General features: G+C 44.2%; 1 protein-coding gene across 2 annotated transcripts in view; it reads right to left on the reverse strand.

The window, feature by feature from the left end:
- Positions 1 to 10,483: 10,483 nt before the first annotated feature.
- The window catches only part of babam2 (BRISC and BRCA1 A complex member 2), a 71,908-nt gene continuing 65,152 nt past the window's right edge, over positions 10,484 to 17,239 (reverse strand). For both annotated transcript variants that reach the window (XM_041954403.1, XM_041954404.1), the window contains exons 9-12: positions 13,312 to 13,382; positions 13,077 to 13,159; positions 12,792 to 12,945; positions 10,484 to 11,423 (exon numbers count right to left, since the gene is read on the reverse strand). In XM_041954403.1, the coding sequence (XP_041810337.1) occupies positions 11,360 to 11,423; positions 12,792 to 12,945; positions 13,077 to 13,159; positions 13,312 to 13,382 (372 nt within the window). In that variant the 3' untranslated portion in view covers positions 10,484 to 11,359. The remainder of the gene's footprint in view (positions 11,424 to 12,791; positions 12,946 to 13,076; positions 13,160 to 13,311; positions 13,383 to 17,239) is intronic.

A 17,239-nucleotide genomic window follows, 5' to 3' on the forward strand; every position in this document is an offset into this window, starting at 1 on the left:
GCATGATGGTCTGTAGCTTTACTTAATGTCTGAGTGGTGACTTCAAATAAATGTGAGCCAGTGGTTTAAAGTGGCCAACGGCCCCCTTCCTGCTTCTTGCTCAGACCACACCCATCTTCAAACAGCTTCTTCACTTCACGTCTCGCAAAATCAAATCTGTCCACAAACACTCACACATGCAAACCCCTGGCAGAGGAGTATTCAAAACCGCTTCTGTGGCGGGTCACGCTACAGTAGGTGTCTCCAGAACCACATTTTGCCATGATGACCCGCACACACACACAGATTCACAAGATGAAAACAATACAAGGCACAGTGTTGCAGCTGGTAAATATCAGTCCACGCAGTTAAAAGAAAAGGTGGCAACTGTGTGAACTGCTTACTTTCCTGCAGGGCTGATATGTGTAAGTGCAGCAACCTGAAACCTGCCTACACATCAACACCGCTGGATGTGGCTCTGAATCTCCTTTTTACAGTAAACAAATGCATTTTAACCATTAGAATTTCTGGATGAGACGCACAAATCTTTCACTAGAGCAGTTTGCTGGACCTCAAACTGAAAGAAGAGCAGCGCTGAAATCGCCGTGAGGTGGGAATTAGGGGGTGGGAGCATCTTATTAAATGCCATCAAGCAACCAAATGTTTCCTGGCTTGTTTGCTGCTGCAGCAGGGAAATAAACCAAGTGACCTCATCTGACTCAACTTCAACTACAACTTGTTTTCATGTCATTCTGCTTGTCCACCAGCTGGCAAATCTAAAATATATTTGACACAGGAGATTGCATTAAAGCAAGATGCTTTACTGTGGAACATACCAGGCAGCTTTAATGAAACGATCACAGGCAAAGAGCCAAGTGGAGACTCACATATTTACCTGTGCTGAGCACAGGACCTTCCAATCAACACACCCGAACACACTCTTGACAGTAATTTCACAAGGTATCAGTTCCTGATACAATGGAAGGAAGTGCGTCACAGACACGCTGTACCTTGAGACAAAGAATGGAACGCCGCTCGGGCAAAAACAGCAGAGAGAGAAGGGGAAACGTTGGAGCATGTGGTGGAAGAAGTGAACAAAAAACAGGGTCTGAGCGAAGAAAAGAACGAGTGGTCGGGGGACTTCTGAGCAGGCGCCGAGCGGTCAACGCAGCCACCTGCAGCTCGCAAATAAACAGGACCCCGCTGTTCCTTCCACTTTTACTGGACTGCTTGTTTTCAGTGGAAGAAAACAAAAGTCCCCAACTCCTCAGCCGATACTAGAAACCGAGGAAAAGGAAAATGTTGGCTGCCTGACAAAAATGGGCTTTATATCTGTGTATCATTTTGTTTTGGTCCTTCTGCGTGTTGTTTTCCTCGTCGCTGGCCTGAAACAGTCAAATCAAATAGCGTTTCTGCGTGACGCGTCTCAGTGCAGCCACAGTGCACACACAATGGGCGAGTTTATCTCACTCCGTCAACAAGGTTGTCAGTGTAATTTATGAGTATGCTGGTCTGAGAGCAGGCTGAGGGCTGTGCAGCTTGGAATGTTAATGGGTTTTGGTTGAGGAACTCGGCTGTCCGGCTGTTCTTTGACCTCAGCTGAAAACTCATCCTCCTCTCTGTGGCTGTCGTCTTAACCAAACCAAAGCTTAAAGAACACGCTGGAATATGTGAGGCTGCTGTTTCTGTTGTTGTTTTGGAGCATCTCTGGTGCCTTATTGCCGTCGTTTTCGGCTCCACCAGAAACCACCTGTTAAAGTAAAAGTGGGGGGTGGTACAGTGGCATCATTTTATGTAGGAGCTTTGGTTGATGACATTTGACGTTCAAGGCTTTTGATCTGTTCGGCTAACTAACCAACAACTACCCAGTTGGTTGGAAGTCTGGAAACACATCATGTGCACCAAAAGATGTTTCCCAGGAAGTGGTAGAAGTGTGTAGAACAACAAGTCTGACAGCTTTTCTGCGCTGGAGGTTGAATCATGCTGACTACCACAATAAAGGCACAGTTTTATCCATTACTGCTACTGAGTCTCTTAAATCAAGCAGCGCCGCTTTGAAAAACCTCACGTCCCAAGCTTTGGGAAGATTAGCACTGTTGGCTTGTCTTTAGATGCAATCTTGTGTTTCTTAGTGTTAACATACAGAATTCTTTGTGTTCAGCTTTATGTGTGCCAATATCTCGCGCAGTCCCTCACACGCCACTCTGAGGCTTATCTTCACTACAGAATAATCCACATTGTTTTAGCTCCATTTATCCGGGTCCTCGGTGGAAAATCTCTTGTGTGATCAGATGGGAGAATATCAGTGCTGTAACTGATGAGCTTTCAGACTGGCCCCACTGCTGCCTCTGGGATATATTACTATTTGTCAAATGTCTGGTACCTTACTAACAATTTGAGGTAGGCAGACAGATGGAAATATGACAACTTTTAATACAATTTGAACCATTTTCAACAATGACTGTATTCTCCTCCATCAAGTAGATCCATGAAAAATCTGCTGCTTGCATCTTTTTACATTTTTAAACATATAACTAAATCAGCTGTCACAGAAATGTGTTCAATGCAAATGCAAAATCCCACACAATGTAGAGGAGGACGGCTTAATGGACACTAACTCTGTTCATCACAAACAAAAGGAGCCACCACTGAACAGAAAGCAGGCCTAAAGCCTCATTTAGATGGGCCTCACATTACAAGGGGGGGTGATGAATGAAATAACTCATTGTTCTGGGTGGCACTTTAACAATGATGAAACAGGCTGTGGTCTGTAATAGACATTCAGGAATAAAGGGAACATCAGTACCTGCCTGTACACCTGACGTGCTTGTACGGTCTTGCTCTCTCTTTTTTTTGTTCCCAGATCTACAGGTCTGCTGTATATGATGCCGTTAACCTGTTTCTATCAGACAAGGAAAAACACTTTCGACTTCCTCCATTTTCACACAAAAGTCAAATTTCACACTCAGCTGATAAAATGCAATACGAAGAAAAAAAACCCTCAGAGATCCACTTTAAAATACCAAGATGTTGCTTCCAAATGGATTTAAAGTACAGGCGGAGCAGGCAGTTAACACCAGGTAATTGCTGCTGTAATTATTATTGATTTGGCAAATGAAAAATTACCCTCACACTGACCAGCACAGGTAATGTTAAATCAGCCCCACCTCCTATAGAGAAGTAAATGCAATCTGTATGGGGCGTCACAGTCTGCAGCCATGCTAGCAGCTCTGTGAGACTGCAGTGAGTGTGGCTTCATCAGTATGCTAACGTGCTCTGAATGACAGTGGTAGCATGCTGATGTTTAGCAGATATTATTTACTAAGTTTTGCCTGTTAGCATGCAAACATGCAAACTTCATGGCAATCCATCTAACAGCTGCTGAGACGTTTGAGTTTGACCGCCAGGGCGACCGCACCACACCGACGCTTCCTTCCATACTGCCTCGCCGCTGGTGTGGCTGAAAAGCAGTCAGTCAGCCCACATTCATGATGTTTCAACACACAGCAGGAGCGATACCTCCCAGATAGACCGACACTCACGTTCTCACAACAAACTTTTTCCAAGTGGAAGGCAGAAGTCAATTCTTGTAAGCCTCTCTGGAAACAAGGTGTAACTGCTGCTCTCGGTTTCTGAGAATCAGCTTGTTCTGTTCTTGTTTAGCTGTTCACATCATCCAAGCTGAGAGGAAGATGATAAAGAGTGATAAGAGCATCTAAAAATAGCCAAACCTCTGCGGTTTATGTATACTGGAAAACAGGTCAAAAATATTGAACTAATATATATACATACATATATATACATATAATGTTGGACACTTTCAAAATAAAAGTAGTCCTGTCTTTGATGATGAGTGAAAGACACATATTGTGTAACGTGAACCTGTGTGTAATTTTAAACCGTATTGATCTGCGCCTGGTGTTTACTGAACAAGTGTGGGCTCAGACTTCCATATGTTCTTGGACACAATATCGTTCATCTCTTTTTCCCAGGCTTCTCCTACATAACAAGCTGAGGCAGAATTAACCTTCTAACCAAAAAAAAAAAAAAAAAAAATTAGTTTTAAAGCTTGCTGCCATTGTCAGTTGTTTGGAGCAGCAAAAACTGAAGATGGACGAGTACGCTTCAATCACTACTGACTGAGATACGTGGAGACACCTGTCAATCAAGACACGCTGTCTTCATATAGCCTTAATATCTTCTTAATGGAGCGACAAAATGACATATCAACATAAATGAAGGCATCAGTTCAGGCTGTGGTCCAACAGTTCGATCGATCAAACAAAAATGTGGAATTGCAGGGAGGAATGGGAGGCGAGGAAGGTGGAGGGGGTGAGGTGGGGGTGGCGGTTGATCTTCTTCCTGGGGTCGACTCCTCTGGTGCGTCCATTCCTTCCGGCTCGATGGAGGCTTAATGTGAGTGTGGAAAAGTGGAAAATTTAATTAGGCTGCCAAGGGGGGTTTGTGTCACTTGGCATGAGCCATCCCCCACGCCCCCGCCCCCACCCACGACCACCATCAGCCCCCTCCTCCTCTCCCCCTCACTCACGCTTTTGCTCTTGTCTCATTTGCTGCAACAGCCCCGGTGTTTGCGCCGCTTTTTTGCATTTTTACCCACAGTCCTTCAGGATATGACCCACTGGGCCAAAGGGGCAGATAGGAGTCAACAGTTTGCAGTTGCACAGAGGTTTTGAAGTGGGTGAGACCCGATCCGGCGGAGCTGCCACTGAGCACTGATGTGTGGATACACCGAAGCAGCGTGGCTGCTGCTGAAAGGAGAGAAGGCAAACAAAATGGACTGACTGTCATAATAAATGCTAGGCAGTTTCAAATCGAGTTGCAACATTAAAAGTTAAAAAGTGTCTCAGCTAGTAATGACTTATGTTACGTGTAAACGCTAGGCTAAGAAACACCTGTAGTGCCGTCCAATCAAAAGCAATCATTAGTGTAAACAGGAAGTCAGTGTTCTGTAATATAAGTTCTATGTGTAGCTGTTTTAGGAGGCCAAATATCAATAAAAATCAACCCTCACAGCTAAACTTATTTAATTAATGTTACTGTGACTTTGTTTCATTTATATCTGAATGCATTGAAGAAAAAGTGTGGTTCAGATTTAGTCATTTTCATACAATATAGAATGAGCTAAATATTGTCACCTGGCATTAGTCGTTTGTTCTAACAGTATTGGCATGATGAGGTGTCCAGTCAGACGTGTCCTCTGTCCTGTTAAATAATATTTAATTTGCTCTGCAGCTGAAAGGGGTCATACGCTAACATTGTCAGCTTTGTCAGTTAGTTATTAGCAGTAATAGCAGCTTCAGCTTGCAGTCAGTATGTGTAAATATTAAGTGACAACTAATCTCCATGTAAGATGATGCAGCTGGCTCCAGGTGGATGCTGTAGAGTCGGCATCACATTTTGATTGGAATGAAATATCCGATCAAACACAAACTGGATGTAGCTCACGTGCTGTAGCTCAGGCCAATGAGGCGGTGACCTGAACGGCAAAAGTCTTGCGTTTTGCTGCTTTTTGCAATTCAAAAACACGAGATCTGGTGTTTCAGTTTTCCTTGAGACACTGTGGAAGCAGGTGGGCAGAAAGCTGTTACCTTTAAGTTCATGCTGACCACGTGCAGACACAACATTCAAACTGCAAGTTGACATGATACCAAACTGATGCCCGAGCCGCGCTCCTACACGTGGCCGCATCACATCGGCTCAGGCTCAAAGGAAAAGTTTCCCTCAACTCGTCAGGAAACATGCTCATCCCTCGTGCACTCCTCCAACTTCCAACACATGTATATTTATTTTTCAGAAGAGGGGAGGGGGGGTGAAAGAAAGCGGGAAGGGGTGGGGGGGTGGAGGGATGAAGGAGTCTTGTCACATTACATGTACCTGTCTGTGCGCGTCTTCACTTGCGGCTGTCATCTCACCTGACAGGTCTATCAGTGTCCACGGCGGATCAGAGCGCGTCCCTCAGCCTGACAGGCTGAACCGACAGCGCCGCAATCCAGACTGACAGCTCCTCAGGTAGCCGGTGGAGGGAAGGAGAGCGGGAGGAATCTGGGGGCGAGAGGCAAGACAAAAGCCGCCGAGGAGTAAAGGAACACACACACAACAAGAGGAGTAAATTAAAGTCGGTGAACAGCCTGAAATAATCCAGCCGGCATGACTGATCTGAACGCTGCTTTCCAGAATTTCACAAAGCCATCTGATCATAAAGTGATTCTGAGATAACGCTTTGTAATTGAGCGTTTGTTGCCAAACATCACCTTTAAAACCTCCATTAAAGCGGCGAAATCCTGCTTCTGCCGCAGAGACGCAGGGCGCCGCTTTGAGTATTTCTGAGCAAATTGAGTCTCATCTTTTTTTTCTATGACAGTCAAACACGTTGAACGGAGGCCAAACTGCTCGCTGAACGCGGGAACCGAGAGCTGTTTTCCAGAGAAAAAACACCTGCGGGACGTGTTTTGGTTAACCCATGAAAGCTTTAAATCAAATGTCTATGATCACACCCAGGGGAGAACGAGGGGGGAGGGCGGAGCCCCTCCCTCTGCTCTCCCCCCTTGACAAAAATCGGTCTTTATCTTGTCAAAAGCCGTCGAAAACAAGTCCATCCAGAACGCCCCAACAACACGGAGACGAGACAAAACGGGAAAACCTAAAAGCTCCAGAGCGAGGGCTCATTTGATCAGCTTAGCTACGCTCTCCTGGCTTCTCGTGTACGAGGAGTAATTAGCAATTAACAATCAGGGTTTAACTAGATCCAGTTATTATCTGTAAGCAAGGGGGGGGGATATCTGCCGCCTTGACTCGGGAGTGCATTAGAATTCCTGTGCTCCTCGAGTTTGATAAAAAAGAAGAGTGAGGGACCCAAGCAGTAATTCTCTCATTTTCACGACATCTCTGGGCCATTTTTTTTCTTTTTTTTTTTTTTCAAATTCCCAGATCAAACAGGCTGTAACAAAAGGCCCCAAATCCCCCCTCCGCTCTCCTCCTCCTGCTCTCTCTTTCCAAAATTAGTTAAGCCTCTCAGCTCCATCATCCTCAACATGGCTCGCATCAACAACCCTACGCTGCATCACAAATGCTGCATAGCCTCTGAAATCCAGCCCTCCTCACACACACACACACACACTCCTCCTCCTCCACCCTCTCCCTCCGAGATGAGGCGGGGGGGAAGGGTGGAGGCGGGGTGTTGTGGGGGGGACTCCCCATATGTCACTCTGAATTTGTACTTACAGACAAAACACCAAGTACCCCACAGTCTCAAGAGTTTGTGCTTTCACCCCCCCCCCCCCTGCCCCGTCCTCTTTCACTTGGCTAACTGGTTGTCTTTCCTCGTTTCTGGGGGAATGTGGGAAGTCAAAAGGCTGCTGTTCAAAAAAATGAGGATGGAAAAAAAGAGAGTCATGCAAAGCGGACAGATTGGCTGATTCGGACACGATGGCCGGGGAGGAGAGCAAGCATCTCCCGCTCTCTGACATATTCAGGCCTTTCGGATGCACCTTGTTTCCCTATGATTACCTCACCCCCACCTCGCTGCTGCCCCAGCTGTTTACCGTCTCTGTTCACAACATGATGATTCAGGATTTTCAATCGCTTTTTACACGTTCCCTCTCTTTCTGTGTCCATCTTTCCATATATCCCCCCGTCTTTCCAGTCTTCAGCGTATTCTCTACTCTTCAAAAGTTTCCCGGCGACTAGCCCGACTTCTGAGGTGAAGTGGGGTGAGTGATGGCAGGCGCTAACTCGGGGTTATTGCCCAGGAAGGTGCTCTGTGCTGAGCTTTAAGTGATCCTGTTTCACACACTTGTCAGTTCCCCGGGCTGGCAGGTCCTTGCTGCCTCCGAGCTAGCTGCTTATAGGGTTGTCACCAGAGCAGTTAATGTTAATCTAATGCTAATATTCTTTTTTTTTCCAGCTCCCTTTCAGCTGTGGACACCTGCCTCTGAAGCAGAGAGGCCTCTGTTAGCATCGGGGCTGCTAGCGTCAATTATATACTCATCACTTCGTTAGCTTGTGTGAGGTTGGCTGTCCCGCCACCGGCGAGGCTCGGGCGCAGATGAGACTCTTCTCACTTCGGGCCATCCGGCGGAGTTAAAACGACGCTTAAAACGAAGCTGAAACACCACTCAATTGCCCGTTCTCCCTCTGAGGGACAACAGGCATTGCATCTTCTCTCATTCCTCACATGGAGTCCCAGTCCAGCAAAGCGTGAACTCAGCCAGACCACAAAACGCCCCCCCCCCCCGCTCTCATCAATTTAATCATCCCCCGTCCACAGATTCCAAGCTAATTATTCCAGCCTTTAATTATTCCATCCGACTGCCGTTGAGATCTCTTAAAGACGGCTGGATTAGTGGATTTGGAGTATTAGCTCGGAGGGTTGGCAGACCTCTGCACTGTGATTCAGGGGGCTGAGAAACACATCTTCAAAAGGTACCTTGAGCAGCACCTTCACGGGATCATTACACCGGATAAATCCATGTTAAGTTGCTTAAAAGTGTGTAAAGGTGAGCCATGTTTAGGCGCAGACACATTTTAGGGAGGAGGCTAACTAAATGTGACTTATGCATTGCAACAGTGACACAGATTAGCCACTTTGGAAGGAATTGTTTACAAGTTACTTAAAGGGCTTATGTCAACTTGGGTCAACATCAAGGGCTGAAGAAAACTTCAGGAACGAATACTTTTTTCCACGCTGACGATCAGAGTTGGAGCACTTCACACATTACAATGCTATGGCCTGTATTCAAAAGAACAATTTAAGATACACCTTTTAAATGTTACTTCAGCCAATGTAAACCCTGGATTCGGATCTGGTTCACACACAGGTCTACATCCCACACTGAAATTCACCAATATTGAAAATCAATTGCTACTGCTTGTGTGCAAAGCTGTGATGTCTTGAGTTGACTGTCAAGTTAAAACTATTCTTTGCTCATGCTTGTTAAAGATGCTACCCATCAGCCTGCTACCCCTCCTCCTTTGAATCCCCCCCCCCAGATCTCCAAAATGAGAGCAGCTCGTCCCGCGGCTGACAGCGGAGATGTTTTGAAAGCAGGTCGGGAAAGGTTAGAGCAAGAAACATGGAGCGGGGCAGTGAAAAAGACAAAAAGAATCTTGCTTTTTAATTATTTTATTAAGAGCCTTGATGCTATTAAATGCCCCAGATACATTCACCCTATAGTTCTCAATTAGACTTGACAGTCGCTGCATTACCAACAATAAATATAGCAAAGGGCTGCGCCTTAGGCCAGGAAGGACCCCTAACTATGACCCCCATATTTAATGATGAAAACAAGCAAGCGCACACTCTGCCTCGGTCAAGCACATGCATGTGCATGTTGATGCATGAGCGTGTATGCACATGCACATGCACACACACACACACACACACACACACATACACACCCTCTGCGGCTCCTTGTTACACAAGCACATTGGGGCCTGTAAAAAAAAAACAAAAAAAACAGCAGCTTATCTAGGGTTTCTAAATGCACTACAGGAGCAGAATTAAAAGTACACCTTTACACATTTGCAGGGGAGCGAGTGATTTTAAACTTTATGAGTAAGACAGCACAAAAATAATGAAGATTGTTTCCATTAAATGTTGGGATGGCAGTGTTGTTTGGCCTGTAAAACACTCTGATGGATCACATTGGATGGAATACTATTAAATTTAACAAAGATATTCAATATCCCCAGAGGATGAATCCTATTCAGTTTGGTGACCCCTGACTTCCTCTAGCACCACCAGCAGGTTTCACTAATTCATTTAAACTGCTTTTAAAGTTTAATGCTCATTTTTTAGGCCCTACGTGGTCTGGCAATAGCTCTCTGACATGCCTGTGAGCTCTGAACCAGCTACACCCCTCAGGTCACCTGGAACAGGAAGTCTTGTTATTCCCTGAAACTGCCTTTAGCTTTAATGCCCCAAGCTGCTGAAGCATCGTACCCAGTTATATCGGGCGTGCTTCAGTACTTTCGTCTTTTAAAACTTAAAACATTCGTTTTGAGCTGCGCTTTCAGTCGTCTCATTTGCTCGTCTCAATGATACTTTTCTTGGTTTTAACTTGTGTCTCACTTTTACTGGTCGACCGGTGGTCTTATTGTTGTGTTGTGTTATTTGAACATATTCTTATACTTTTAATGGTTTTAATTCACGACTTCTTACCTTTACTGGTTGGTTATTTGTGATTTGCAGACAATGAATCTAAATGACTTTGGTGATCCGCTGACTTCTAGAGGAAATGTCTTTAATGCCAAACATTTTTAGCTTTTAGCTTTGACACTGATGTTCCCCGCAAGATAAATAACTGGTGATTCCCACATTAATCCAGCACTCTGGCTTATCCACATTTCTGCAAAACTAATTCATCAGCCTCAGCTGAACTCAATCAATTAGCAAATGTTATGCTAACATTGTAAAATAAGAAGGTGAACATGGTAAACATTAACTGCGAAACAGTGCAGACCAAAGACAAAACAATGACCCTCCTTCAGGGGAACAGTCTTCTTTACTGGGTAGAAGTTTTGACAAAACATATTCTATCTTACAGTACTGTCAACATGTCAGGAAAAGACTTCACAGGGTTTTAAACGGTCAGATGGAGCATACGGTTAAAAGGCAAAAAGTTGTAGATCAGTTTAACATCAACGGCGGGGCCAAACTTGACAATCGTGACTGACAAAAATAAATGAACAGTAAACAAAGGTGTTTTGCATTGTCCCTACAGCTCTTCGTGATTTACATGTAGTTAATGGTTTACATATTGTTTACATATATCTGTTCGTAGCACGGCAGCTCTGGACGGAGGTGCTGTGAGCCCAGTCCTCTGTGGTTTGACTGCTTGAAGCCAGGCATCATTGGCACAACGCATTTAAAACAAGTGTGTGATTCAGGGGGGCCCTTTACTGTGAGCTGGCAACAAGACAGAAAGTACCATCATCATCAGAATTGTGTCACATGAGCACAATGTTCATGTGTCTACTTTCACATTATCCTTTAGAGGTGGAGGAACTTCATTTCTGTCTTCTGAAGTTTGTGCAGATTTCAGCGATTTTGTGAGAGTTTTGTTCTATGAGGTTTTAACTGTGGCACACTGCAGTGCCTGGATCACTTCTTCTAAACGTCCACACCAAAGTGGCTTCTCACTAAAACTAAGATAAAAAGTGAATGTACTAAGAGGCAACCATCTCAAGGTCAAACTGTGGAATTTACAGAGTCGTCATTCTCACTGTGCAGTTTCAGTACAGTACATTTCAGAAACGTAAGCCTGCGCACACTCATATACAGGTGGCATGCACAAACACACACATTCACAGACACACTCCCACGGGCAGCTCTCCAGGCATGTCATTAAGCTAGAGGGTACTAGAGTTTCCCGTTGGCGAAGGCTCCCTCTTGGAACTGAGGGATAAAGCTCTTGAAGTACGCCCTGGGTGAGGGACAGAGAGAAAGAGAGGGAGGAGGGGGAGGGAGAGAGAGAGAGCGAGAGTACACAAAATAAAACATCAAAATATGACAATAATTGTGTTTCAACTGCTTCAAAGCAACGAACAAATTCACTGGGTCAGTCCCAGCCCCAGCATGTATCAAAGTATAGATGAAAGGCACAAAGTCTTCACTTGTTACAGTTACAACTGTACATAACATATCTTCTCTCCAGGGGCTAGCACAGGGAAACACAGGAGACACAACTATAAATCAAACAAGGTAAAAGATGTTCCGGTGGTGTGTTTGGGTTTGTGTGTGTATGTGCGCTTGTGTCAGGTTAGACTAAATATTTCAACATTGTTGGAAATAAGCTTATTTTCTTTCTTGCATAGAGGCAGATGAGAAGATTGCTGCCATTCTTGTACCTGTTGGTTCAATATGTTGCTTGGTTAGCTTAGCTTAGCATTAAGGCTGTATGTAGTGGGAAACAACCAGCCTGATATGGCTTTTCTGCCCGAAATAATATCTGTTTGCCTCTGTTGAGGCAGAAGCATGCTATAAAAGAAATGATACACAATGCCTCATTGATGCAAATCAATAGTTTGCTAGTTAGCTAAAACAGCTAGCTTGACTAGCCATCTGCTTGCCCTGTAAGTAGATCCTGCACAGTTAGCAAAAATAGCTAATCCAGGAGGCTAATTTCTCTGTTGTGACTCAGAGAAGAGTGTACTGACAGGGTTAGTTTGGTTTATTCGGATCTCTCCAATGGCAAGTTGGCGAATGCTAAGTAAGCATGAGCCATAGTCAGAATGGCTACAAATACAAGAATAAGAAGCAGGTGGAAAAATTTTCCTTTAAACACTCTCTGCTGAGCTACAGCTCTTGCAGTCAAATCCAGGATCTTATAGCTCAATATCCAAAAAAAGACCTGCAGAACTTTTTGTGGAGACATTCAGAGAAATAAATGAGAAAAGAAAGAATTACACAGATAATCTATGAGCAAAACAGATTAGGTATTGCCTTCTGCACCTTCTGTTGCCACTCAGATCTTTCAAATATTTACAGATGTTATTAACCTTCGCCACGCAAACAGTTCTCAAGCTGTAGCCGCCGCCTATAGATTCACTGTAATGGGGTCATACCAGTTTATGTTTACTGAAGGTGGAATAAAATCTGTGAATATCAGACAGCCTTGGTATAGTGCAGTCCAGACAGCATGGTGTTATTGTATGACATATCTAATGCAGCTCACATGTGATATTCAGCACGATAAATGAGTCAGAAACTGTTTCAATGGGCTTCACATCCTGTATTTCATTCTAACTTTCATTTGTGTTCATGCTTTAAATGCGACTTTAAATCGACTCACTTGGCCCTCTTTGCCATCTCATTGCCGTCCCAGCGAGGGCTGTAGGGATACGACTTCTGCACCTGGGAGTAGAGCTGACCGCTGTTGGTGAAGTGGTACACAGACTGGAAGGTGAGGGTGGGCTGGTCTCTGGGAAAGTACAGCGGAAGATCCACTACAAGGAGCAGAGAGAGGGAAATGTATAGGAGAAAAAGGATCAGAAGGTTACTGTGCAGCATCAGGTGTGATCCAGGCAGAGAACAGACAGACCTCAGTATGAATGTGTGTGTTTTGTGACTTTCCTACCATGTACTAGGAAGCAAAAGTCCTTCCACATGAGCAGGAGAGTGAGTTTTGTGAACCCCTCTGCATCATACTCCACCATGCCCCTGCAATACACACAAATTCAAGTCTCACTTGGTCTTATTTTACAACTGCAGGACCTTCTTGTCAAAGGACAGGGACGGTGACCACTGAACGAACACTGAACACATGCTGTGATCACTCCAGTGAAGGACGTGGTGCTCTCTCGCTGACTCACGTTCCAAAGTGGCTGAGGAAGGCAGCGATGTACTCTCTCCTCTTGTGATAGCCTTGGATAACGTACTGCACCTGGAGAGAACAAAGTGGAAGGTTTAGTACACGCAATGGAGCTGGCAAAACGCAAGACACACGTATCTGTTCAAGCTAACTAGATAGTGGGATGCAGAGAAGCTGGGGGAAAAGGCCGTAAATTGGCTGTATGACGTAAATCAAAGTAGTCGCTTCAGGTTGCTCCAATTTAAATTTAGACCGTTGCAAACGCAGAACTGAGTTTGTAACGTATACGAATGCGTGCCAAAGATCTGTGCTGCGGTTTACAGTACAACCATGTGGTATGAATACAGGCCAGCATTTACTGTTCTGCCTACAGGACACATGAGGTATTGCAGTGTTATAGCAAAAAAAAAAAAAAAAAAACCCTGAGGGAAACCTTATTATACTGAATGAAAGATATGAAACACAGCCACAAATAGTTTCGAAGAGGCTTTGAGAGGGGACAGTGGCTGTCTGACGAAATCTCACCAGAGATGTGATTGAATCATTTATTGCAAATTCAGTTTTTTGTGTTTATTGCTTTCAGTCTAATCAATCGCATTCCCCTTTTAGTCTCCCTCTGCAACAGTCCCGTCCACGTGGCCTCCCGGTCTTTCTCGCCCTGGATTAGGTCCTCACAGGCAGAGCTAACTCTCAGTCTGTGCACAGCCGGGGAGGAAATACCAGCGACATGCTAGCAGAGAGGCTTTCTGAGCAAACCTACCCAGAGTGTAAACAATGCCTTGGCCCGCAGAGAGATTAACAGAGGTGAACTTTTTAATGGTTGCTTTCACTTTAAAACCAGACAGCTCAGGGTACAAAAGCAGTATTACATGCAATCTTTGTAGAGGCGAATTTAAATGTCACTGAAGTGTAAAGTCTTTAGCTTACCACTTGACAGCCAAATAGCTGGTGTTAAAAGCTCTACCATGGAGTCTGTCAAATGTTACTAGAAAAGACGGTCTTTTCAGAGTACCGTTCGTCTTAATATAATTTCTCAGTCAACGTTTTTCCACAGAGCCTCCTCGTGTGTTTTTATTATTATTAAGATATTGATAAAGTATCAGCTTTTCATTCATCTCAGAAGCTACATGCATGTTTAGCAACGTTGTGCCTATTAGAAAAGGGGAAAAATGTTGTAGTGCTTGTGTTTCGGTGGGTTTTCTTACGTGAGTTGACATGTGGAGACATTGAAAACTCACAATAAAATTATTTCTCCAGATGAACTTTTCACCACGTGCACACAAGAACAGGTTCTCCTCCTGTGAGAACATGAGCAGCATGTCTTTAGCGCGCGGTGACAGGTGTGACAAACCATTATCTTGAAGTCCGAAGAGGAGGAGCTCAGGGCTTGCTTGACTGTTGAGCATCCTGGGCAGGTGAGAAAGCCTGCAGTCAGCCATCCAGCCAGCCAGCCAGCCAGCCAGCCATGAAGGTGACCTGCACCGTTCACCTAGCAAGACTAAGCCTTAGCAGGATGGTTAAACATCACTGTGCCTTAGATTACTGAACAACACAGAACAATCCTGCAGCAGAATTCTCTCAGCCCTACAATTAGACATCCACACTATTTAATCAAAGGGACATGAACATATTGCAGCAAGGAATATGTTCAGCTAAGTTGGATTCTGGTAGTGGTTGCATTTTGGATCTGGTTCCCAGCTGGCGAAATATCTGGATTCGCTCGGAGGCAAACAAACATCTTAACGAACCTTTTTTCTCTCCACATTCAGCATAGCGAACGTACAAAATGTTCAGGTAATGCTTATTTTTAGCCAGCACTGACCTTCACTCTCGACACTTAAATGGTAAACATCACCAGTGGCAGATTCTACTGTATCAGCTCTTGCCAAAAAAATGTTAATTCAGTAATAGATATATGAAACTTTTGGCCGTCGTTTGGGTAGTGTGCTCTCGGCAAGCTGGTGTCTGTATTCATACAGATTGCTGCTGAGCTCGGTCACAACACTGTATGATCAGGATTGGACTGGATTGGATTTATCTGATCACCTCACATCAACTTCAGGGAAATTTTCCAGCTAAACTCCTCAGAAAATGACACCAGGACCTCCAAACATATGGCTGCCACTCAAAAGCTTCTGGTCTTCTCCACTGACAAAAGGCGATGACAAATCTTTAAGTTTAGTTATTCATAACTTACTTACAAATGTTGAACAGTGAACCTAAATAGATTCAATAAGGGATCCAAAAGGATCTGAATCTGATTAGCATTGATTCTGGATTCTACAAAACTTTATCAAACCCCAGCTCAAGCTATACATGAATTTGCACTGCATATTGCATCAACCTGGATTGTACGGTATGCATCAGATTAGGATATATAGTGTTTGATGCAGGTTTGCTCATCATAAAACACGATGATGGTGTTTCCCATGATAGAAATGCTACCAAGATACTGTGTGATATATGAGCCAGGGCTTTCCGTGGTGTATTGTGCAATACTAGAGTCATGTCATAAGAAATCATGACAGCACAAAGGTGCTTTATCACACAGCAAAGGCTGCAAAGCGTATTTAAAAAGTGAGGTGATTATGCAGATTGTTATCTAGTAAGTAAACTGACGAAAAGAAAACATGCAACAGGACCTGTCTGACTCAACTCACAAGATGATGGCGATCAAGCGTGCAGGAAGTTCACCTCGCTGTACCTGCTGCATTAGAGCAGCATATTCTGATGTCAGGGAAACACATTCCTTCTTTAAGTTAAGAAGTTTAAAAAAGTCAAGCACACAGCTCAGTTACAGTAAGATGGTGATGTGTGTCGTCAAACCAGCCGGCTGGAGTTTAGGACACGTTTAGCCAAACAGAGCCGGGTTCAGGGTGACACTCATATCAATGTCAGGTAGTCAGGTTTGTAATGTAAAACACAGCTGCTCAAATACTGGAAGACAAGAACATATAAGCCCTGTATTAGCCTCTCTTCACTGGTTTTACAACTGATTTCAAGGCTTCATTGATCAGTTTTGGAATTGATTTTAAGATCTTATGGATAGCTCCTAGCTATGCAGCCTCAGATACTCTGCTGGCGGTTCCTAAGTCCAGGGTTGAGACCAGAGGCGACCAGGCTATGCGATCAAAGCTCCTCAGGTCTGGAAATCCCTGTCTGAGGATCTGAGGCTTGCAGAATCAGTGACATCTATGCAATCACTTCTCAAAACACTCCTTTCAAAAAAGCCTTTAATTAATTCTAGCACACGTCTTACTGCCAATATGTCTTATCTGTTTTATTATTAGCATTTATCTGCATCGTCATGGATTTGCCTCAGTCCTGATATGTCTTAATCCCGTTTTAATTGTGTAAAGCACCTTGTAACTCTGTTCTGAAAATGATTATTTATTATTATTATAAAATGGAATAAACTGAGCCTCTGTTCAAGCAATGCAAGAATAATGACCAAGTGAAGCGATATTGATACCAGTGCATCAATAATGCATAATCAAAGTCTGTACTGCAGCTATTGATTATTTGCTCCAGCCCTCGCTCAAAACGCGTAGTAAAATTGTGAGGTTGCTTTGAAGACAGGATGTCGTGAATAAAGCTAGAGATGGTATTGTCTTTGCCAGTGCTAATGCATGGCTGTGATTACTCATCAACCGTGCATGAATGACGGCATTTTGTGAAAAGAGGAAAGTTGTAATCTCTGATACGTGCAGTCGTGTGTGTGATGGGTCTCATCTCTGCAAGAGCTCTTAAACAGAGACACGCGTTATGACTCAGCCTCCTGTTCAATTATGTTTACATGGGACGGTGGAGGTGGCAATTTAGCTTTCTCAAAAGCTGCAAGGCCACATACCCAATAAGCTGTTTATCTAGTTACGCTGCATGTATGTGTATGTGTGTGTTTGTGCCTGTTTCAAGGGAACTGTGGATCA

The sequence above is a fragment of the Chelmon rostratus genome, chromosome 15, assembly GCF_017976325.1.
Source record: "Chelmon rostratus isolate fCheRos1 chromosome 15, fCheRos1.pri, whole genome shotgun sequence".
NCBI lineage: Eukaryota > Metazoa > Chordata > Actinopteri > Chaetodontiformes > Chaetodontidae > Chelmon > Chelmon rostratus.